We start from the raw sequence: 25,101 nt of genomic DNA, 5'->3' as shown, positions 1-25,101 counted from the left end.
ATGTTAACAAGGCTATAACCTTGTGTACTAAGCAAATTTTGCCTGAAAATGTTAACAAGGCTATAACCTTGTGTACTGAGCAGAATTTGCCTGAAAATGTTAACAAGGCTTTAACCTTGTGTACTAAGCAAATTTTGCCTGAAAAATTGTGTACAAGGCTATAACCTTGTGTACTGAGCAGAATTTGCCTGAAAATGTTAACAAGGCTTTAACCTTGTGAACTGAGCAAATTTTGCCTGAACTTGTTAACAAGGCTATAACCTTGTGTACTAAGCAAATTTTGCCTGAAAAGTTGTGTACAAGGCACCTTGTGTACTAAGCAAATTTTGCCTGAGAAATTTTGTACAATTCTGTATAGCCTTGTGTACTAAGCAAATTTTGCCTGAAAATGTTAACAAGGCTATAACCTTGTGTACTAAGCAAATTTTGCCTGAAAACGTTAACAAGGCGTTGTGTACTGAGCAGAATTTGCCTTTGCTTACTAAGCAAATTTTGCCTGAAAAATTGTGTACAAGGCTATAACCTTGTGTACTAAACAATCAATTTTGCCTGAAAAGTTGTGTGCAAGGCTATTGTTTACTGGGCGAATTGTACCTGAAAATGTGTACAACCTTGTGTGCTTAGCAAATGTGTACAACCTTGTGTGCTTAGCAAATTTTGCCTGAAAACAATTCTTGTGAATTAAGCAAATTTTTCCAGAAAATGTGTATAAGGTGTACATTTATAGCATTGTGTACTATCAATGTTTTCTCGCCCATCTTTGCCTTGCTTCTTATTCAAGGTTCTTAAAAATATGAAAGCCAAGACAATTTTCTCAATACAGTGTAAATTGATCTAATGTTCGAACAAAGTACCAGAACAAGACAGTATTTTCACAAATTTGGCTTGAGTACAGGGTTGAGCATTTTATTTTACTCAGCACTCATCAAAATGTCAAATCAAGGCAAATAACACTCATATTGTATCAGAAACATCATGAAAGTAGCACCATGGGAACATTGTATCAGCAATAAAACTTATCAGTGTCTTGGTATGCCTCTATTACAACTTTACTCAAAATAATTATATCAAACATACCGATAAGAACATGTACGAAATTACGAAATTACGAAACAAGTGTTAAATCATGTGTTAGTTATATTTACCACAACAATGAAAGAAGTTCAAATCTTTAAGTCAACATTTTTTTCTCCAAAATTATGCAAGATGTACAAGGGATAGCTGTTTCAATTTTACTGAATTCATCAAATCTTAATAAAGCAGCACAAAAGTTAAGTCCTGCGTGGTACCCAATGGTTATCAAAACTCTTAAAAGGCAAAGCTTTGCATGTTAATTAAGTATGTACAACAAATCTGAACAGGGGCAAGGGTCAAACCTTGCAATTCGAACGGAAAAAAAACAAAGAGAACAAAAAGAAAGCAAGGGGTGTTTACTCGATATTAAACCCAAAATATGAAGGGAAAAAGTTAAGTTTGTTGACAGTTTCAACACTTGTCAAAAGTATGCAAAAAAGGACAAACGGTAAGCATTTAATTTTACTCAAAATCCATCAAAAATGTATAGAACAAAAACGTGCAACTGGTAAACCTAGAAAAAAATGTTATTGTGGTGACTATAAAATCTTAGTTTGTAGTTTTTGCTAAAGTTAATGTTACATCAATAGAATGCTAATTGAAAATTTACAATTGACCAATTGAGTTAATGGAACCAATTCTTGAACGCCACGAACCATGCAGATGAAGCATCGAACCCGTTAGAATCACCAATATGTTATTACTTGTACATGGACACTTATTCGTCGTCAATGTGTGTTTTTGGTTGGGCCAAAATTGCAAGAGTAGCAAAAATGGTAATAAGTAAATACAGAATAAAGAAGAGTCTATCCAGTGCGCGTGCTGCATACTTCCACTCTGCCAGTATTTCTTCATCCACATCTTGGTCGTTGCATCTCCCTGCTAGCAGTTTCATGTTGTTATTGATGGATATCACTGCCTTCTCCAGTTTAGAGACCTCAGACATATCATCAGTGGAGATGGCCAATTTTAAGTTCTTCATCCTTTTGGCGAGCTTGGCTTTCTCGTCCAGTATCTCGCTGTCGTAGCCAGCATTATCGTTGCCGTTGCACACCAAAAACGCACCTAGCGGTTTGCCGTGGGGGTAGGCCATTGAGCCAAGGATGGGCGACAAGCAGATCAAGAATTTCTTGAGCCAGACGGGGACTGGTTTGTCGTTGGGGAGCCGATTGTGGAGATGAAGGACGAAGACAGAGAGTGCGACTGAGGACGAGGTGATGCCGATGATGACTACAAAATATTGACCTTTGGGTAAGATGAACAATAAAAATTTGTACAATTGAGTTTTGGTGAATTATCATTGCGTGGTGTTAATACGCTTAACACGTTTTTGTAATTATCAAAGACCGTGGGTCGATTTCACAAAATTGACTATTCCTAACTTAGGAGTAGTCCTAGGAGATACTAAAAACAAGACAAGTAAGTTACCACAAGTAACTCGTCCCAACTCGAGACAAGACTAGTCTTAAATCTTTGGTAAAACCACCCCAGTTCATGCATTCCCACTTTGTAAACCCCAGCATCTGCATAAAATAAAACATCTGTGCAAATGTGGGTTCATTTTGTTATCGAGGTTGCAAGAAAATAATGACAGAAAAAACACTTCAAGTTGCACAAAATGTGTGCAACTTGTAGTGTATTTCTGTCATCATTATTAATTACCTCTTCATTTGATTTTTTCCCCCAGAAAATCCAGTGCTGTTAAGACCATGCATGTAATTGTATAGTGCAAACCGAGAAACAAGCAGATCTAACCAATCATACCTTTACACCAAATTAACTCACCAATAAGAGGCACTTGTTCGGATGAGGCTGGTATTGTTTCTGCAACCAGCAGAAGAAACACAATCAGTGACAGTAGAGACGTAAGAACAAAACTTATCTTCTCACCGGAGTCAGCCGGCAAGAGGAATGTAAATGACGTCACAAGAGAGAGAAGCATGCATGGTATTATGACGTTGAACACGTAGAATAGAGGTCTTCTGTTGATAATGATAGTGAACGTGATGTCTGGATAAGGGTCTTTACAGCATTGGTAGTAAACCACATTTTTCTTAACGTTCATGGCGTTAAGGTTCCATTCTCCATTGTCAGTGTACGCAGAAATGTCACCATACGCAGAAGTGTTGTCGAAGTCTATCATGGCGCCGCTGTAGGACCATGAACCGAATTTCATTGCACACGCTTGGGTGTCGAAGGGAAAGAAGGACACGTCAATCTTGCAGGAGCTTTTGAGGATTGCTGGGGTGTTCCAATAAACATACCCTGTGCTTGTGACTGTGATACCCGTTTCCATTAGCCCATGATATTCAAGATCCACGCTGAAAATAGAGATTTTATAAATATAACGTTTACTTGCGGTGTTGTGTCCTCTTGGAATAAAATACAATAGTGCGACCTCTAGTGTTGAAGTTGATTGGGGTTACGCCATCTTGAATGGTTAAGTTTAAATCATCATTTAAATGACATGCGGTAAACATGATAAACATGAAAACTGTTAAGATAACTTCTGAGTCATCGTGATTTCCATTTTCCGTACCTGACTGCACTAATGGCGGGTGTACGGCGGAAGGAACACAAAAACAAAACAAATTCGTTCTTAGTCTCCTGTTCGATACAATAAATCTGCCGTAATTTTCACTTCAAGGCAGCGAACACTATTGGTAATTACTCAAAATAATGATTGGCATAAAACCCTACTTGGTAACAAGTAATGGGGAGAGGTTAAGAGTACAAAACACTGTGAGAAACGGCTCCCTCTGAAGTAATGTAGTTTTCGGGAAAGAATAAATTTGCCACGAATTTGATTTCGAGACCTCATAATTTAGAATTTGAGGTATCAAGCATCTGAAAGCACACAACTTCGTGTGACAATAGGTTTTTTCTTTCTGTCTTCGACGACCGACGACCGCATCTGGAGGTTTGTGCAAAAGTGCTGCTTAAGTTGAGGAGGTTTTAAAAGCGCGGAATAGAAGTACGTGCACAGAATAAAGAACAATTGATATACCTGGTTAAATCTGCTGCCACCTAGAGTCCCCAAAGTTCCACATTATTTGCCGAAAATGAGCGGGACAACCTATGTTGAATAAACAACTTACTTGTTGTAGAGCACGACATCTGGTTTCCAAACGGTCGAATATGGTAGAACGGTATGGGCGATGCCATCATACAGTGCAGGATCCCATTTCAGGAATGCGTCTTGCCACGACTACAAATTGAATGGAAACAAAAATACACAAATAAGTTTTGTCAGTTAAAATACAAGTAAAAGCAAAACTTAGCAAGGGTATTACAGTCAACTCATTAAGAGTAAAATATGTCTACTATTGGAGTGTAAACTGCATGCCGTGACGTCATTTAGCAGTGACGTCATCTTAGAGACACGCTGATGAAACTCTGGAAATGCACAGTATACGCACAGAACAAAAAGAGGCCAATGAACAACTTCCTTTTTGGTGAGGGCGCTCTACTCAAATGACGTCATAAGCAGGAGGTTTGTGCGATAAACATGAACAAGATAACGAATGAAGGATTGCTGCAAGGGTCATGGGTTCGAATCCCACAGAGTAACATGCCTGTGATATTTTGTTCACAGGACTCGGGGAAAGTACTGAGTATACAGTGCTAACACACATCGGTGTATGGGTAAAAACCAAAATTAATATTCGTTATCCCCGATGCAAATGTAACATCTCTTAGTGTAGAATGAAGGTTTGTTACTCCGTTTCCTAATACTGGATGATGCAACTATGGCTGGTCATGCCTTATTATAATAAATGTTGTTATAAGCCTATACATTGTTGTGTTCTTTTAATAAATACTTATGTACTTACAAACCGTAGCCACAAGCTGGTTGTAATCTGTTGCTTTTTTTCATCCTGTGAAAGAGTGAAAAACGAGCTTAAGTTAGTGAGAATTACGCATCATGCAGCAAGTCCGTGGAGACGATCAGTGGTTTGTATTCCGTCGTTCTTTTGTCTTGGTGCATTGCAAAACAAATCTACATTTTTGTGTTTCACTGCAATCAGCCGGCTATCCCTGGAGGGATTTCCCTCGTCATGTGACCTCGTCAGTTGACCACAGCAAGATTGGGTTGCGTCTGAATTTACAGGTCAGCCAATTAACACAATCTTTTGGAAGCTACGGAATTACATGTTTAATGCATTGTGAAACGAATGCAGATTGAATATTGGGTTCAGCGTCAACTTGGGTTTTGTGGCGCAATCATTTTGCAATATGTATATAACCTTATCCTCTGAAGAAGGTCCGGTTTGGATCGAAAGCTAAGGCCACCTACCCTATTCATTATATATAACCTTATTATTATAAAAAGGGGTGGGATAATCAACACAATTGTTGGTGCAGTTGTTTCAACCATTTATAAAAAACCTACTACATGTACACCTAAGCAAGTAATATTTCAAGAGATGTTTCCTATTATTATCTCTAGACCAGGTACGTTATGTAAATCTGTGGAATTGTACCCGACCCCAACCAATATAACAATACATGTAACACCACTTTAACACCGATGCACAACGGTGTAAGGGTAAAATCAAAGTGAATATTCTGTACCCCCATTCAAATTTAACAAATACAATTCAAACACTCTTGTAATTTCTTCACCATAACGTACCATTTCGGCAATCATCTGCAAGGCTGCCCCAAAGGTAACTACGACGGTCTCGTTGAAATTAGCAACCGGTCTGATTTCAGGGTTGTGTTTGTCCAGTAAGTCATGATAAAGACGTGCCTCGTGCGACTCTACCTGGTATGACCCTGCAATTACACCTGCGGGAAATTCAATTAATTGATGTGAGTACAAAACAACACGTGCTTATCAGGGACTTTGTTTTACTGGATTAAAGATTAGACTTTTACAGCTTGAGGGACATGTGTAACATTGGTAAGAATCAATGGCAAAGTATCCACGTTATATGTGACTCAAAATAATACATGACATAAGTAGGATTTGAAACTTTGCATGGTGGAAATAGGATATAGAAGAGTTTGCGGTAACACAATGTAATAATAATCTCTAAATGAATTGGGGTGACATACCAAACATGTGAAAGCTAAAGGCTCACTCGGTTACAGAAATGGCGAGAAGAACAAACAATAATTGAAATTGTGTTCACTATTTTCAAATATTGAGTTTTAGACTTGGATTAGCCTTACCGATGGTTTGATTCCATTCTCATGCACTTCGAACAAACGATTCCAAATGTTGTCCAGACTATCTTGAAACAATATAAACTATGTGCAAATCTGTGAATACTATGCTCACTCTAACCAATGTTATGATAAGGCATTCATTGACAATTATTATGTGTTTTTCAATAAGACGATTCATCAATAAAGCAAGATGCAATGCAGGTACATGTACATGAACACCTATCAAGTGATAAATTTGTCCATGACAAAGACACATAATGTGTTACGTGAATTTGTAAAACGGGTCTGTATACGTAGGAGCCTACATGTTTTGTACGGGGATCTCTTTGTTATTTTTCCTTACTTCAAAATTATGTACAATAAATACGGCCCTGATTTTACATATTGACTGGTGGAAAAATCCTTCTTTAAAATCAAAGACTTAGTAGGTGTGAAACCCAAATGACGTCATCTTTCGAGTGACGTCATAAATGTACAGACCTATTTTTATCAGAAAGATGTCAAAGCATGTTGACAGTTGCAATGAAAGGGTATTGAATACCATGGTAATTTGAACCAGTTGAACATGAGGTTAGATACTTTCTAATTTGTCCCCATCCTATTGTAAACCGAGTACATTATCACATTAAGCTGGACATTCCATTCATCATTAAAATTACTCTTGCTGGTGAGTTTTAAAGTAACATGCTTAAGATTAAAGTATGCCTAAGCCTGGATGGTCTAACCTATTTCATACAGAAGAGATTATTGCACTGAAATCAACAATGTAAGCCAAGACCAGGGTTGATATTCCCATCCAGCCAAAATACCATGTTAAGTGAACTTTTATTTATTTCATGTGTATTTACAAACTGGTTCATTTTAGTTTGTCGAGCAAAATGTCTACCTACTTAGTTGTGTGAAACTTGGCCCGGCTTTTGGGTAACTGTCCGTATCATGCCACCACTTTTTAACTAACGTTAACAAAAAGGGAAATCTCATTTAGGTAAATTAGATACTATATTATTTCATGTCGAATGAAAAAGTGGTGGTGCATACGGAAACATTCCCCCTTGCCCTTTCAAAAACGAAGCATACCAGAAGTACTTAACGTGAACTTTGCATAACTTTAATGTTTGTTTTTGCAAAAGATAGTTAATGGCCTTATATACGTTTCCGACATTTCAACTCTTACGGTATCCCAGCATAGTCTTTCTCTTTGTTACGCAGAAGCGGTTTTGGCTGGTTGTACATTAACTCTACCTCCGTGGTTGTACATTGCACCATTGAGGTAGGAATTTGGCACTGGAAATCACAAATAGTGCTAACACGGTATTTTTAGAGATACTTAAAATGTAAGTGTTTACCTTGAAGTGTGAGAAGAAATGTTGACACAAATATTAGCAGACGCATCATCGTCGATTGGTATGTTCAGACACGGAAAACAGCAGCAAAATAAATCCGCTTGTAGTGTTTACAGCCAATGTTGAACTTCGCAATACAAATCCACATGAAGCTTAAGGGTTGCAGTGATGTAAGACCATTCAATCAGATTGACTCTGCATCATCAATCTGGTCATGGATTGGTGATCGGGTACAATGGGTGTGGTCTATTGATGAAAAAGGTGATAGATACCACCTGGTATCTCCAAATGGGTGGCTAACAATGGACGCGTCTAATCTCTTGTTCGATCAAGTCGCGGCGTCTTTCAGACAAGAAGCTTCACCTATTGCGTACCACGGAGGTCTTCCTCCATGGTAACCATGGGCCCAGTCTCATAAAGCTGACAAGCAGAAAACACTGCTTAGCAAATTTCTATGCCAAGCAAACAATGAGTAACCAGTCGTAACAATTCGACATTTTTTTGGACTTTTGGCTGGTAACCAGTTAAGCTATATTTGTCTGTTATTGACAAATTGTTTTGCTCACAGGCTTTTTGAGGTTGGGTCTTGGTTGGATGAGACAGAAGGTATCATCTAAGAGAATTATTTGTAACCCAAACTATGTTGAAACCTGCCACGATTAAGGGGTACTACCAGTAGATCCACGGCTTTATTTAAACTATTAGTGTGTTCTTCTCATCAGCCTAAAAGGCAGTGGACACTATTGGTAATTACTCAAAATAAGTATTGGCATAACACCTTACTTGGTGACGGGAGAGGTTATGGGAGAGGTTGATAGTACAAAACATTGTGAGAAACGGCTCCCTCTGAAGTGACTTAGTTTTTCTTTCATTATTATCTCGCAGCTTCTACGACCAATTAATTGAGCTCAAAATATCACAGGTTTGTTATTTTATGCATTTGTTGAGACACACCAGGTGAGGATACTGGTATTTGACAATGACCAATAGTGTCCAGAACTAGTGTCTTTAAGGTGGTATAACTACGGTTAAGACATGGTGAATGAACACCGAGTTGAATATGGTTGACCAATACATTTACAAAATCTGCAAATACTCAAGCGCGGTTCGATACTAGATAATTACCATTATTTTTATTATTATTTGGGGTTTGTACACATCATTGAACTAGTCTGAGAATTTTGTTACTTTCAAATATTTATTACATGTCATCGTATTAACAGCTTGATACATCTCAACTAACGACCTATATTTGTATATACATTGTATATCTATACATTCTTTTTATAAGATGGGGCAAATTTACAACTATGTCTCACTCTTTTTGTACTATTTGAAGCAAAGCTGCAATCTAATAAAACAAAATAAAACATAAAAAAGGAAAGAATCAGCAATGGTATTATACTAAAGCCTTTTTTCAGGCCGGAGCTGTTGACCAAGCCGAGGTTTTGAAAAAGGACCCGGATCTCCACCTGTGCATGTGGTTTTGCACTTTTCCAAAACGATAGAGGGAGATTAAACATGCCTCTTCTAACAAAACTCATCTATTACAATCCTACAAATTATAGTTAGACAATTGGTAATAATAAATGGACACAAATATTTTGCATAGTAGAAGTAATTAAAAAACAGTAACGTATTATTCATTAACCTCGTTCCCAGTGGTGTACAATCTCGTCGCAAACATGGTGCTTCGATGGTTGTGGCAAGATGTATCGATGCGTCACACTGTCCATGGTAACGAGGTTGTGTATGCATGTTGGTGAATGCAAATCAAATATGGCCGACTCGGCAGTCAACATTAATTATGTGTTGTTAAAGATGGATTGCACATAGCGTCATCGACCGCCATAGTTGATGATAAACAACTCTCAGCCAATGATAGACTTTCACGCGTGCACGTTTTATCAAAGATGGTGCTCAATGACGTCACGTACAAACAATCATTAACTAAACAAGTTAACAAAATGTTGTAGGAACTAGTTGTTAAAGTATAGATTGCCTATAGCTTCTACCTATATAACATTTCGATTTCGCCTATAACCAAAACAGTTTACGTTAAAATTGTTTATCGCAGAGGCAAAGTTTCGTTTAAAATAAGATACAATTTTGTTAAATTTAAGATTGTCCAGCACTTTTCACAAATAATTTATCAAAAGATTTTATATAGCGATTTTATCTACCATGGCGGGACCACATGGTTGGTTATTATGAGCATTTATTTTATATTTTAATTCCACGGTTTATTGTTCCGTAAAAAAGGGGAAAAGTTAGAACAAGTCCTCTTCCAAAGTGTACGGCTTGGGTTGGCACAGGATTCCAACAGTGGTAACAATAGTAGTGACCAAGAAAGTCCACATAAACATCCTATCGAACACCAGAGCCACGTACTTCCACTCCGTCAAAATCTCCTCATCCGAATCTTCATCTTTAGCGCGTTTAGTCAGAAACTTAAGATTATCCAAGATGGAGCTCACAGTCTTATCAAAGTGCTCTGATGCGGGATGAATCGTAGATACCACGTTAAGGTTCTCGTTACCATTGTGTAGTTTCTTCTCACTCCCGAGACTACCATTAGTGATGTAGTTGTTCTCGACGACTGTTTCCTGCGGGGCCGGAGCGACTTTCATTGTGTTCTTCATGCAAAGTATCTTGGCTATGTAGTTGAAGGATAGGTTACGGAGCCAAGCGGGTACTGGTTTGGTACCGGGCAGACGGTAGTGCAGGTACAGGACGAAGACTGTCATGACTGTGGACGTTGAGACTAGTACGATTGTAGCCAGGTAATATTGCCCTGCAAGGAGAACAAACAAAATCAAATAAGTTCAATATCAACCTAACTTTATTTTGATTTAAGCCTTCAGTTTCCCTTAAAGCGACGTACGACTTTTGTTGTCGTGGGGGACTCCGTAATTTTAACTTCCATTGTAAATCTAGAGCATAATGGTCTAAGGAAACATAAAGTCAATATACAAAAAAATCGATGGGTTGAGATTGATGATTATGTAATAAGAAATGTGTAACAACTCGAAGTTTCGACCAACAAGGCACGGTATGGTCTTCAAGAAAATTGCGTCTGTTAATTAATGTTTGTAAGTTTATCATAAGAATATTAATCGTGTGTGTAAGTTTTCATCTAACGTGTATAAAACCAGTTGTTCCCGTAGATTAATCAATGTTAAAGGGTGCTTTAACTTGCAACAGTGCTTAAGGATAGGGCGAATATACACCACTATGGCTCGTCAACACACTGAATCGTCAGTGTTAATGTGTTATGTGTTTAGTTGTTGTCCAAAGTAACTTTGTAAAATCGTAATTTATGCTTGAATATTAATCGTACAGGTCATAAACGCAGGACAGGATGGAGAAACGCTTAAATTGTTTTTGGGGTAAAGGACTGTGCTAAACTGAATCGTGAGCTGCTATGTCTAAATTTCGCTCGGCCCCAGCGCCTTGCCTGATCACCAAAGGCGCTGGGGTTGGCAAACGTATCAAGCACGCGCATTGGTCCTTCTAGAAAATGTCCCATCATGCATCACACTTACACCGCAATGAACTACATGTATGACGTACTTCCTGAACAAGAATCTGTGCAAGCTGATTAACCCATCCCAGTGGTCCTGGATAGACTGCTGGGGCCGAGCGAATGTCTTAATGCTTTAGTAATTCTGAAGCGATTTTCTACAGTCGATTTTCTAACCCTTACCGATGAGAGGCACCACCTCTGTACCCGATGGAGAAATGTTTCAATTTGAGGGTAAAGAATTGTGTAGAATTGTAGGCTGCTATGTCCTAATGCATAAAGTAATTCTGAAGCGCACATACAATAAAATTGTCTACAGTCGAAACTTTTGTTCTAAGCCTTACCAATAAGAGGCACCACTTCTGACGTAGGCGGCATCGTTTCAGCCACTAGGAGAAGAAACACAGTGAGGGCCAGTAGGATGGTGATCCCCAAAGTCACCTTCTCCCCAGAGTCAGCCGGCAAGTAGAAATCCAACACAGTAATCAATGAGATCAGCATACACGGTATCATCAGATTGAACATATAAAATAGAGGGCGTCTTCTGATGACGATGGTAAACGTGACGTCAGGGAACGGTTCCGGACAGCATTGGTAGTACGCGATGTTATTTCTGACCGGCATTCCGACGAGGGTCCACTCTCCGTTGTCGATGAAGGCTGAGACGTCCCCGGAACTTGAGCGGTTTGACAGGAAGATCTGGAAGCCGTTGTAAGCCCAGGAGCTGAACTTCATCGGGCAGTGCTGTTCGTCAAATGGGAAGTAGGACACGTCAATCTTACAGGTGCTGGTGTAGATGGCCGGTGCGTTCCAATAGACTATGCCGGTGTTTGTGATGACTGCATTGGTCTCCATCATACCACTAAACCCAGAGTCGGCACTGGGGGAAAGGGTAAAATGTGATTTTGATGTAATTTTACATGACACAAATTAGTGTTATTATCAATAAGTTATTAAGTTTCCCACATTTCCCAAACGCTAAAGTTCCAAAATAAGGGCTTGATCTGCTTTAGGTATTTAAAGGGAAGGTACACGTTTGGTAATTACTCAAAACAAATATTAACTTAAAAACTGACTTGGTAACGAGCATTGGAGTGCTGTTTAATGTTTTTAAGAGTTTTATCCTTTACGTATAAATTATTTGTATTTTGGTATTTTTATGTGACTTGCCAAATAAATAATAATATTAATAATAATAGTATACACATAATGAATGTTTATGAGTGCAATGGTGCGAATATGTTCATGAGTTGAAAGATGGAATGTTCTATTCAACGAGGCGGAGCCGAGTTGAATGGAACATTCCAGCTTTCAACGAATGAACATATTCGCACCATTGCACGAATGAAAAACATTCATTATTTGTTTTATATAACATCCAAGTAGAACTTTGTCATTTTGATTGAAAGAAACAACTTTCAAAACAAACAATTTCAACTGTAGAAGCCGAATGCTAGTAATTTTACTATGCCTTCTTGCAGTAACACCGGCTGCGTTACCAAAGACACGCGCACGCAGTGATGTTTTTACTCAGCTTTTTCGTTCCATCCGAAAAGTACCATTGCACGCTGGCAGCGTGCCAGCGTGCAATGGTACTTTTCGGATGGAACGAAAAAGCACGGCGAGTGACTCAGCGTGCAATGGTACTTTTATTTGCTATCACGTGACGGACAATCCTCCAATCAAATGGCAAGGATCTGCTTGGGTGTTATATAATATAAAACACTGTGGGAAATGACTCCCTCTGAAGTAACCTAGTTTTTGAGAAAGAGGTAATTTCTCACTAAAATAATAAAAGACTCCTAGGCAGAAGTCTGAAAGCACACACATTCGTTCAACAAGGGTGTTTTTTCTTTCATCATTTTCTCGCAACTTCGATGACCGATTGAGCTCAAATTTTCACAGGCTTGTTATGTCATCATATTATGATGGGATACACCAAGTGAAAATACTGGTCTTTGACGATTACCAAACGACTACAGTGCCTTTAAATACTGGAATTATATCTACCTCGAGAACCGAACTAAGTGACACTTCTCGTATTTCCCCTAAGTACGGGGCCAATTTGTAAGAACTAATCGTGTTTAAAGTTAAAATATTTCAAACCCAAAGTGTTGCCAGTCTTACTTTGTGTACAGCACGATATCCGGTCTCCATATAGAGTCAATAGGAACAATCAGTCTGTCTGTTCCTCCATAATTGTCAGCATCCCAGATGAAGTTGCTGTCTGTCCATTGCTGGTATGAGTAAGCAAACAAAATAACAATGATTAAATCGTTTACAAATAAATGGACCTTCGTCAAGGTGTTGTCATTTTGACGCGTAACGTTAACGGCTTATGTGCTTCTAGTTTCTTCAAAACCTTGATTTTGGACGTCACAAACTACGTTTCATAGATGTCTTGAAGAGAGATTTGGTAGACTTTAACATCACGGCCTCAGAAGGCTAGCCACCGCTCCAGCTGGATGTATATGCTGTATGATGGGATGAGACACGATCACCAACAAACTGACAACAATATGAGGAGAGGAAGATGTCCTTGATGGATGCATCTAAACTTGACATTGTTGTCCGCAACAAACGTCTGCCAACTGATGCGTCGTGGCGGACTGATATTGGAACCAACATTCGTGATCAATAATTACGGAAAATTCAGAATTTTACATATCATTATAACATATAAAATACTTGTCATTGATAAACACAAAATAAACAATAAGTAATCCCTTAAAACACATTCACTCATGCAAGTCTTCCTGTTTGGCTAATAACTTACCATTCGCATCCACAGGTTGACTGTTATAACCTGGTTCTTCTCATCCTGTTTTGAAAGAGAAAAATAATACCAGATCAAAATATTTACCTTAATTTGTAATTGTATGATAAACATAATCGTCCTAATGGGAGACAATAATTCGACCATGTGTAGTATGTTCTTAAAAAGGAGTTGTGACATGAAGTGTGTGGTGCAGGTTGTCGTCCTGTTGACTTAAGCCCGGTTCATACTTCCTGCGAATGCGAATGCGATACGAATATTGACGTCACAAATTCGCAACAAATTATTCGCAGCAGTTCAACTTTGCTCAGCTCACTTGCGAATATTGCTGCGAAAGGAGGGTTGTGACGTCTCATTCACGTCAAATTCGCTTCGCATTCGCATTCGCAGGAAGTATGAACCGGGCTTTAGAGGGAAAGTTATCAAGGGAACCAAGTGGAGATAAATAATAACAATGTTTGAAACTTATACACGACTTCAAAGAAATGCATTTTTTTTTTTTTTTCAATTTGAATCTGAGAAAAACTTCATGCCTGATGCAAATCCATCAAATTCATGCAACGAGGGGTTTCTATCTTTCAATTCCTGCAACTTCGATGACCAATCGACCCCAAACTTTCACATGTGTGTTATGTTTAACAGCATTAATGCTTGGATACACCTTTAACATACTGGTCCTTCACCATATTATTACCAAAAGAATACCCTGCATTAGTCTATGTGTGTCATGTATTATCAGTTTTAAAGTGGATAATTGTAATGTGTACAGTTTGGCTGCTTGGATAAAGAAGTCGGCAATTGATAGCTTGAATCTCTTCAGCTAATAAATAAATAATGTTCAACACATGCGCCCAAATACAATGGCGAAACAAATGCAGCGTTTCACATACGTCACTAATCATTACGTCACGGCCATTGTATTATATTTACCATTTCTATGATTTGTTGAAGTGCTGCACCCAGCTTGACTTGAACAGCATCGGTTGAATTAGCGACAGGTCGGATGACTGGGCTGTAGCTAGAGAACATATCGTTCAATAACTGATACTCTTCAGGAGACCCATGTGCACCTGTATAACAGAAACAAAACATTAATGAAGAGATGGTGCACAATAAATGTTATATATTCATTTCTTCTTTCTTCTGTTGTTGTTTGGTGATGCTCAAGTGAGATTAACGGATATGTATATTATACATTTCTCATGAGCTGTGCATGGTGTTTCTGAAAAGCAGCAAGTATTTAGAACCACCTAACCTAATAAAGGGACTTACTATAATGGTGTCGCCGTATGTCATAAAAACTATATATGTTATTGTTTTTAAAACTATTGTAAGACTCTGCAATTTGTCATTCGGGTCACGAAGTCTGTCAATTTTAATAAAACTCAAAATTCAAATCTAACCTAAATGTATCGTCACCTTCTTGTTTTCAAATCCTTGATCTGTTGTTTGTTTGATGGGAAGTTTGTTTGTTTGTATGTTTTGTTTGGGGATGATTTTTATTTTACTTTTTTTTTTTTTTTTTGGGGGGGGGGTATTTTTTTTTTTTTTTTGGGGGGGGGTATGATAGTCCATTTTCAAGACAACACCTTCAATACAACTGTGGATGCTGACTCACCTGAGAAATAGGTGTATGACGACTGCTCGTCATACGTTCAAAGTAATTAATTTGGTCAATCAATTTAATTTGCATTCAATTTCTTCTGTAAGCGCTATTAGGTAATTTTTCCACAGATGGAAGCAATTGTTTTATACACTTTCTTCTTCTCGGTTGAATCGATATCATAAATGAAGATTGCTGATGAGAAAGCTTGTATTCGTATAGAGTCGTAAGTACACGAAGACAAAATGGTACAGTGTATACCATCCACTAACCAAACATGATTCGATTTAATAATTTCATCCGATAATCTTCGTATGATGGTCTATGCACCTGTAGGTTGGACTTTCAAATGATGGAAAAGGCACCCCATGACGTCTTCAACAAACTGACGATCGATCTAACCCACATTCATAAAATGAATCAGATATCGACTTGGTTCGAAGCAAGCATGACAATTCTACAATTGTAAAGTTATTATCGTTCCACAATGCCATCGAGATGGAAACCTTGGTGAATGATTGAGAAAAGCAAAATCGTAAAATCCACACCCTGGTGAATTTGGTGCGTTAACAATGCAATTGCAATTAAAGAAGATATCAATAAACATGATGAACAAAATTTATAATAATTCAGATAAATAGAGCAAAGTACTTTTATAGTTATTATTATTTTAATATACACAAGATTTTGTTTGGACCATGTGCACAGCCATTCCATCTTGGGTACGTTTTTGTTCGTGTCCATTTTATGAACAAAAGTTTAAAACCACCGATATAATGATGAACACAATGAGTTTGTCAAATACAAGATTCGCAATTATTAAATCAATACTTATAATGTTGTTCATTTGGTGCCTCATAACCTTTCAGAAAAAAAACACTTGAAAACGAAATTATATTGCCTTTCTTAAATACCTTTTTATTAACTTTTATGAAGCCCTTTTTACCACAATCAGAATCAGAAAAAAGGGGAAATACAACTTAAATTTTTTTTTATTCTGATGTGATGAAATCACAAAAAGATTACAACTGTACACACATGTAAATCCACAGTGTTACAAACACGAGCCACTTCATAAAAAGACTACCTCTTATTCGAAGACTTTTGGCCTTCGATCGATCCAGTGCACGGAGCAGACGGTTTTTCAGTTATAAGACAAATACTATCGACTTTTCTTATTCTGCAACGGTTCCTCGAGAGGTTTAGAAAATGATAGAATGGCGACTGGGTTGAGAATGTTACTTAGGTAGTCCTAATCCCCAAGACGCTGTGCCAAGTTGGCTTTGTTATCTGCCCAAGCAAATAGCAACAACTCAATATTAGTGTACGTCCAATAGAGTGATATTGACGTATATTGCAGACACTCATCATGTAACTTAATTTTCTTGCTCTTTAATACGAATACAATAATTTTAGGGCGAAACTTGTTGAGTTTCAACAGAAAATGAAATAATGTATAATTAGCTTTTGCGAACGGTATGAATGGGAACAACACACATGCCTGACGTTAGCAGGTTCTTTCTCGAAGGCTAACGATGTCTAGCTTTCGAGAAAGATTCTAGTGAGGTCGAAACTTCACGCCAGTAACTATGTTTTGCTTCAAACAAGTATTTGCTATAGAGGGTATATTTTATATTATACTGTTATATTTTAACAATACATTTTGCGTGCATAAATCTGACTGGTGTTATAGCGGGTGTTGCGGAACTGTTGTTATAATATATCTGGAAAACTCATATAAAACAGACCCACTTTGAAAAGGTTCCAAGACTCACTTGGTTATTTCTTTTAATCATGGAAGTACGAATTTTACTCATTTTGTGAGATGATTTTCATCCAACAATGCAAAAATATTTCACAAAAATCATTGACACCAGTGTTGGTTAAAGGAGAAGCGAAATGGTGGACAGCCGTAATGTTGAAAAAAAAAATGTTTTTTTTCATTTTGGTTTCACGAACTTTGTTGGTAACGGGACTCGAGCGAGCAGTTTAGTCAATCCTAAAAAACGTTCAACTTTGAAAAGATATCAAGGAAAACCATTCGGGAAACTTAATCGACGTAGGCTACATCATAACAAAATTGTTTAGATACCATTGCATTTCATGTAGCACAAACAAAATATTTGGAGTGGTCTTTTTGCAAGTTAGTTTTAAGGAAGGCTTCCCTTTCTTTTAAGTTTGGTGCTGTGTCATACCGGGCAGTTAAAAGAATCCAACTCAAGCTCTGGTGTTTCTGATCAGCAGAGTGTGGGTGAGTCCCGGTGTCGCATGCAATTATGTCCTCTATGCAATACTATCCGGAGGACAGTATTGCATATGCAATATTGTCCGCCGGACGGTTTTGCATATGCAATCGTGTCCGCCCTGACGCTGCTGCATAATGCAATTGTGTCCACCCCGACACATTTGCATATGCAGTTGTGTCCGCCCCCGTGCAAAACTGTCCTTATAGTAAATTAAACGGAGACAAGACAACTCGTCCGTCGGACAACTCGTCCGTTCTGACAACTCGACGGTTCAGACAACTCGACGATTACCGTCGAGTTGGTCGAACGGACGAGTTGTCCGACGGACGAGTTGTCTGACATTCAATAAACGCCCTTGGTCGACGGAACACGTTCGCCATTGTTTTACAAGCTAAGTGCATGTCGTGAATGACATGGGAAATGTTCGGCCGTTTGGTAATCGCTGCAATCATAAAATACGTGAATATTCATAAGTAGGATTTGAAACTTTGCATGGTAGAAATACGATATAGAAAGGGTAATGACTATCTCTTATGAGTTGGGGTGTTTCTGAAAAGAACCCTTGGTTTTATTATTATTATTATTATTATTATTTTATTCGCCATAACAATACAAAACAAAATACATTGACATCATTATACCCCAAGACGGGCAAGGGACAACAAAAGCAAATACATACTATGATCCGTAGATCTGTTGCCCCACATCTGCAACGTTTCGATCAGTTTGCTCTGATCGTCTTATGGAGAAAGCTTTCGAGTTGAAACCAACGGTTCTTCCCAGAGACCACCCCCAACTCATTAGAGATAGTCATGACATGGTGTTACCGCAAACCTTTCTATGTGTAGTGAATATACACGTAGGTTCGGTGTATGCACGCTCCCTACGCGCGCACATACATGTACAGTCACGTACATGTCTGCCGACGGTTTTTGCATAGCCCCGCACATGATTGCATATGCAAAAGTGTCCGGAGCGAACAGTATTGCATGGCGGACAAAATTGCATCTGACACCGGTCGTAAAATGTTTGTCATTGAACAAGATGCTTTACAATAATTGCTTTGTTCTTAGGATTGAACATTAAGCCGAAGGTCCCGTGCCTACTACGGTTAGTTGTATGCCTACACGTAAACAAGAACACAGAACACTTATCGTGGAAGAGGGGATTCTTGTTCTCATAGCAAGCACCCTTGTTTACATGACTATTTCCTCAGTCTTGTGAGCTAAATGTTTAAGTTCATTTATGAGACATCATTTGTAAAATAACCAGAAATACGTAATGGTAACAATACATTCAAATATTCAATGCTGATACACTGTCCCACCCCTTGCTAATTGGATGGTATTTTGTGTTGGTCTTTGAGGATAGTCGGCTATTTCTACCTTCCATGGCTAGCTATACAAACCGCCATGATGTTCTTATCGCTGCCTAAATCCATAAGTATTGTAGGATGAGCAGAGAAGGACAATAGACCGTCACAACCCATGGGCATTGTGGATTGGTATTTCCTTTAATGATAACCCGGATTGGTTCGCATGAAAGAGCCCTTCTCGGTTATGCTAATGTTGGTGTAACTCTCTATTATTAAGGGTCTGTAATCCCTTTTGCATCTCACAGCCAGCACACACGACAAAAAGGAAATTCGATTTACTAAAACCATATTCAGCTGCAGTACACGTATATAAAGTATGACACAAACCACTTAATGGAATCCGTCGTGTCGTGGGCCTATAAGTTTACATATTGTTAATCTGAAGCTATTAACATCACGAGCGTTCCAGCCTACTGACAAAGGTACAATAAGTCAATCAGGAACAAGTACACTTTAAAAGCAGTGTTTAGATTTTCAACACATTTCTAAGCATAAGTTTAGCACCCACTTTGTCACATTGTTAAACTAAAACTTGCTCAGATGCGTGTGTGTGTGTGGGTCTGAATCCCACAAACCATTTAAGCAGGTGTTTATCATTTGTTTATCATTTAAACATGTTTAACAGTTTGGAACACCATTTTGTGTTTAGACTGTAAACACAGTTGTTATGTTCTCTTTCAATATGTGTACCAGTATCCTTCAACGAGTTGCGTTGAACATCATGTGTTCCTACCTGCTAACAGTTGCTCGAGCATGCTTGTGTATCACTGAGCGTTTTTGAAAAGAAAAAAAATACAACCAAAAAGATGTTTTCTTTGCGACTTCCATTTGTCTCGTGCATGTGGTTGAGGGCGATGTAGAATGATCACTTTAAAAAAGAATTGTAAAGTTGTACTAAGTAATTTACTTTGTAACCCCCAGTTGAAATCAAAGAAAACATGGCTACAATGAGTTGGTGAAAGGCCCGTGGATATTGTGGGTTCACTTTTTGTTACATTTATTTCGGGCAGCAATTTGCAAACGTCCCAACACTTTACAAGGACCATCACGAGTGAACTTAAGCTCAAAAGACAAATGGCTGCAACATTGTTACTCCCGCGAAGCAGCACTGCACATTATAATATGATATAGAAAGGTTTGCGGTAACACCATGTAATGACTATCCCTAAATGAGTTGGGGTGGTTCCGAAAAGAACCGTTGGTTTCAACTGGACGTTTCGATCAGATGCTCTGATCGTCTTCTGGAGAAAGCTGGACTCTGGTATTATAATTACAAACAGTTAGTGTCTCGCGACATTATTATAAACGTTTTTTTAACAGCATTACAACTTTGCTATTATACCTAATATAAGTTAAGTATAGTCTGGTTTTAAAGAACGGTTGTTTACAAATTTCAACCAGTGGGATTACTCTGTTATTTGGATTAGGCATAAAAGAGGTTTGTGTCCCACCTCAAGAATTTGGATATTATAATTATTTACTCTAAAATAAAGGATGTGATTAGTTACATAAGCGATGAATACATTTAATTGTTTTCAATGTTCAATTGTCTTCAATGTTCAAATTCACCACTCGTTAAAATAACTATAACAACTTGTTCGAGTGGTGTTTTTCACTACACACCGATTCAATAGGTTCAAAATATCTACTTATGGGTGAACTTTGAGAGATACTTTATCAACTGTAAGACACTTTATGTCATCGAACCATCACCAATGTAAAAGGACCGGTTTGTGATCTGCAGAGCACCACTACCAAGAAACATTGATGACACAAACGAATGTTTTACATTGCAACAAGCCGTGGTTTAAACAACGTCTCACGAGCAGAGTTCGGCCTGAGTAGCGTCAACTTATGAAAGCCACCAAGGAGATTCTTACATCTACATCTATTCAGCGCAAACCTTTCTGTTACAAATAGTACATTATGGTTAGTGTCTGTTGGCCAATGGCATTGGAACACTTGAAGAACCAGTAAAACACACCATTTCGCTGTAATAGTATAATGAGCGAGAAAGAATTGGTAGAGGAACAATAAATTAATGGGAGCCAACTCCGTCCCGGAACGGAAGGAGTTGAAAATGAATTTGATACACAGAGATAACCAAATGAAACCAAGAACAAACAATAGTTACCGCATAAGAAGCAACCAAAGATGACGAAAAGTGCTGACCACATCTTGACGATAAAGTCCAGTTTCCACCTTATTTCTCCAATGTTTCTCTTATCCGGCCAGTTAGGGCAAACCAACCCCTTATTACATTAAAAGTGTATCAAGTCTAGTGTCTACTCGTTGAGTAACGGGTAGGCCAAACACAACTATTCGGGAATAAAGGATTGGTCCGTTAGACATGTTACGTCATCTTTCTTTTTGTGTTGCTACCGCAATCCACAATGGTCATCCTGGCAGTATGTAGCTGGTCACTCATGGTCACTCTGTCCAAAGTGGGATGGCGATATTCATTATTGACCACAAGTAAGTACCAGCGATGACACACGATTAGAAATTGATCGTGTTGAGCATTAGACAAATTAAAAGGTTGGGGTAAAATTCTAGGTAATGATTTTTGTTACTGTTTGACGGAAGCAATTAAGACATGCAGTTCATTGTGGAAGTGGAAAAAACTAGGAGGCTGGTTTGAAGCAAGTGGTGTATCTAGGGGAGGGACACGTTCCTAAAATATGCCCCCAACCCGATGCCCACCTCCCCCCCTCCCATTTGAAATCTGTACTTTTGAGATTGGCAATCACCCGAATAAAAAGTTTCATTTCCTAAGCTGCTATGTAGTATTTCAAGTGAATTATAAACTTGTTTTTCTACTGCAAGCAATGTGTTTGTTTTTTATAACTAAATTAACTATTAATCAAATTTGATGGTTAAATCTCTCAAAAATCTAGTATAGCATCCTAACTAGTTTACACAAGCGTTTAAACTGAAGATGTATACAATATAATTGATCTGTATTATCGAATTATGCCACTAAGTTCGGAATAACTCTCTTCAAGTTCTACAAAAAAGTATTTGACCAACTTTGAAGACACATATTGTGTTATGTTTATGTTGCTTAAACACTCGTTTAAAGGGCATGCACTTCACGCCCTCTACGTTCACATAAAAATAGAATATTTACACATGTATATTCAGTGATATGAACGAAGACAAAATGTCACTCCGTTCGCCCCTATCCAAGCGTTAGGATCGATCAAACAGTTTTTTTCTCTCTGTTTTCTCAAGTACAGAGGGCAATTTCCGGCCGAGAGAAACCCTAAGCATTAGGGGTCGCTAGAAATCCCCGGGCCTTGGGGGGCTCAAAGTATAGAGGTTGGCTGTGTAGATTTAGCTTCGGGGACACGGCAGTGATAATTAAGCGTGAAAAGGACACGCCGTGTTTCGCGCTTCTGGTTGCAGTATAGTGGTTGCAGTCAATTGCTTTGCCACGGCTGCGGATTTAGTGTAACTGTATTTTTGTTTTCTCTCTTTTTCCTCAGAGGCGAATTTTTAAAGAGAAGATTTCAGACTTTCACTCACAACTCGAAGCAGTCTCATTAAATTTATATTGGAAAATAGTCCATCAGAAATGAATATGAGAAACAAAATCACATGTGGATCGTTAAAGAGAGGATTTCAGACTTCAACTCGAAGTGGTCATTAAATTTCCATTGCCAGAACTAAAGTAATTTGACAATTTCCATCTGAAGTTAGTGTGCGAAATATAATCACAGTTAGAATAATGTCGTATTGAATGTGCAGTTTCGTTTTGTCTGATTGATGTTGTTGTTGCTGTTGTTCTAATATTCGCTGCCTTATGGCGACCGGTGACAAACCGAAGTAGGGGAAACAAACAGTCCAAATGGGGAATTCCACAAACTGGGGCGCTTCATTGTGAATTGTATGTAGGCCCTACATAGATGGGAAGAAATGAAAGGACAAAAGATGTAACCAAATGGATGTAAGGAATGTAATCATCATTGGTGCTTTTTCATTCTTCCCAAAATGATTTTGTGTATTTTGTGTAGAGATGATATCACCATAGGTCTGTAGTTTCCTTTTCAGATATAACCACAAATGGAAGAAAAAATACTATTGCCATTTCAAAAATCAGGGCAGTTTGAAGGTTGCCTACTCCTGAAATTATACAAATAGATCCGAGGCCAAAGCTCAATCTTTGTCACTGTTTCTGAGACGAGAGGCCAAAACCATATATAGTGGCATTGACAAACTGACTTACAAATTCAGCAGATACCTTTTATTTTTATAAGTATCAGTAGCACCACAGCAAAAAATGTGACTCAGCATTTGAGAAGCTGGTGGGACCTAAATAGATGCCCCCGATACAATATCCCCCATGCTTTACCCACACACAGACAATTACAGCGACCCACTTCAATATTATATTATTGAACACACCATAAAAATGACTTCAGGGTCTATTACTCTGACCCATATAGGTCATAAACGTGTGATATTTGTTTGGCAAACTGAATGCCAGCAATCTTCAAGATTCATCCCAACCTAAATATGACTGGACACGTTTTGAACACGGCCATGGTGGAATACACCGGGAGCCTAACTGCATAATGTTAAGCACTGACGGATCTAGATGTTATTTTCTCGACATATGTTTGCATTCGATTCCTCTCTAAAAACCCAACTCAATTTCTCCCACAGCCCTCATCGGATCGATTCGAAACTCTCCTAAATTCCCTTAGTCAGGGTTATAAAACCGGCCAGGAGAGTGCATGGTAATGCACCATGATTTTAATATTGTCCATGTAGATATTGATCCTGATGGATAATACTCGCCATGTTTTGAAAGCCCTCGGGACAACATGAATCTTGTGAAAACCCCTGTCCGATCTGGTGAGAGCTTGTCGTTGGTGCTCAACAAAATCTATACAGGTTTGCTCCCAGGTGAGCAGTGCACCAGCCAGCAATCCATCTAGTTGATGGCTTCATTTTGTTTTCTTCTTGAGAAAGAAGTCACTGAGGGATGGACATGGCCAGAGATCTTTGTTTCAGAGGGACAGGTGTACTATGGCCAAGATGGCAAAGCTATATCATGAAGGCATCTTAAACGTCTTATCTAAAATCCCCTTTAATATTTGGGGGTGATTTGCAGCAGTAATAGATAAACGATTTTGTAACACTAATATTGCACAGAGATTCTGAATCTGAATTACATAGTTAGCAAAGCATTTTAAAAAGAAAATCTCGCCAAGTTGTTGTAAAAACAATTACGACATTTCAGTTTAAGACGTGGGAGTAAAACCCTTTTCAGGGAAAACCCACGCAGTCACAGTTTGTATTTTCCCGTTCGGTTTCAAGATAATTTCCATCGAATCAAATCGAAAGGTCTGAAAAACGAATGTTGAGTCCAATTAGAAATGTCACAACTTGGCCCATAAACGTGTCCCTTTTGGCGGTGACGATTGTGACCATCCGTCACGCACAATACTGTACACAGTTTCTCAGTTAGTGTGGATTTATGTGTTCCATAGCTGCTGCAGTAGCGGATCGTAAGTTGCAAAGCTTTTTTCTCCCACAATTAAATAAGAAAGCAAAATTAAAAACAACCGCAAATGTTTATTGATGTCTGTGTTGTACTTAGTACTGCTTTCCTCGTTGTGTGATTAGTAGAGCGGACTCTGGTATATTATCGATATGAACCACTTAATATTTTAGTATTTCAATATCCAATAATGTACAGGTATACAACCAATGGCTGCAAAGATGATCAAATTTCTTAAATCCGCCATGCCCCAATAACTCATATAAAAACTGTGATATTAAAATGTTATAATAACATACAGTTGGCCATATTCTGTACCAGAATAACTATAGCAGTAACTTATCATACACCATTTTTTGATGTCGAATTCGGTGATGGGAAACATGACAAATAAAGCTGTATTTTGGGACATCATCGTATTTGTAATGAAGCAAATCGTTATGGAAACTTTAACAAATAAATTTCATGAACAAAACA

The 25,101-nt window shown here is 38.3% G+C and overlaps 1 protein-coding gene across 1 annotated transcript; it reads right to left on the bottom strand.

The window, feature by feature from the left end:
* Positions 1–132: 132 nt before the first annotated feature.
* On the bottom strand, positions 133–21,376 carry LOC117296108 (neuronal acetylcholine receptor subunit alpha-3-like). The gene is made up of 11 exons (XM_033778979.1): positions 21,250–21,376; positions 14,822–14,961; positions 13,892–13,936; positions 13,243–13,352; positions 11,460–11,995; positions 9,865–10,386; positions 5,711–5,865; positions 4,908–4,952; positions 4,173–4,282; positions 2,860–3,395; positions 133–2,319 (listed from the first exon to the last, which is right to left on the bottom strand). The coding sequence occupies exons 1-11, from the start codon at positions 21,290–21,292 to the stop codon at positions 1,793–1,795; spliced, it is 2,769 nt and encodes a 922-aa protein (XP_033634870.1). The 5' UTR covers positions 21,293–21,376; the 3' UTR covers positions 133–1,792.
* Between the last annotated feature and the right edge of the window lie 3,725 nt (positions 21,377–25,101).

Source organism: Asterias rubens, chromosome 10 (assembly GCF_902459465.1).
Source record: "Asterias rubens chromosome 10, eAstRub1.3, whole genome shotgun sequence".
Classification (NCBI taxonomy): domain Eukaryota; kingdom Metazoa; phylum Echinodermata; class Asteroidea; order Forcipulatida; family Asteriidae; genus Asterias; species Asterias rubens.
This window is presented reverse-complemented; position numbering and strand designations above follow the sequence as displayed.

Coding starts and splice junctions, on each gene's coding strand:
- LOC117296108 (XM_033778979.1), bottom strand. CDS start 21,292: ATGTGGTCAGCACTTTTCGTCATCTTTGGTTGCTTCTTATGCG. Junction 14,962..21,249: donor CTTTGGTTGCTTCTTATGCG/GTAACTATTGTT, acceptor TCTGTTATACAG/GTGCACATGGGTCTCCTGAA. Junction 13,937..14,821: donor TTCAACAAATCATAGAAATG/GTAAATATAATA, acceptor CTTTCAAAACAG/GATGAGAAGAACCAGGTTAT.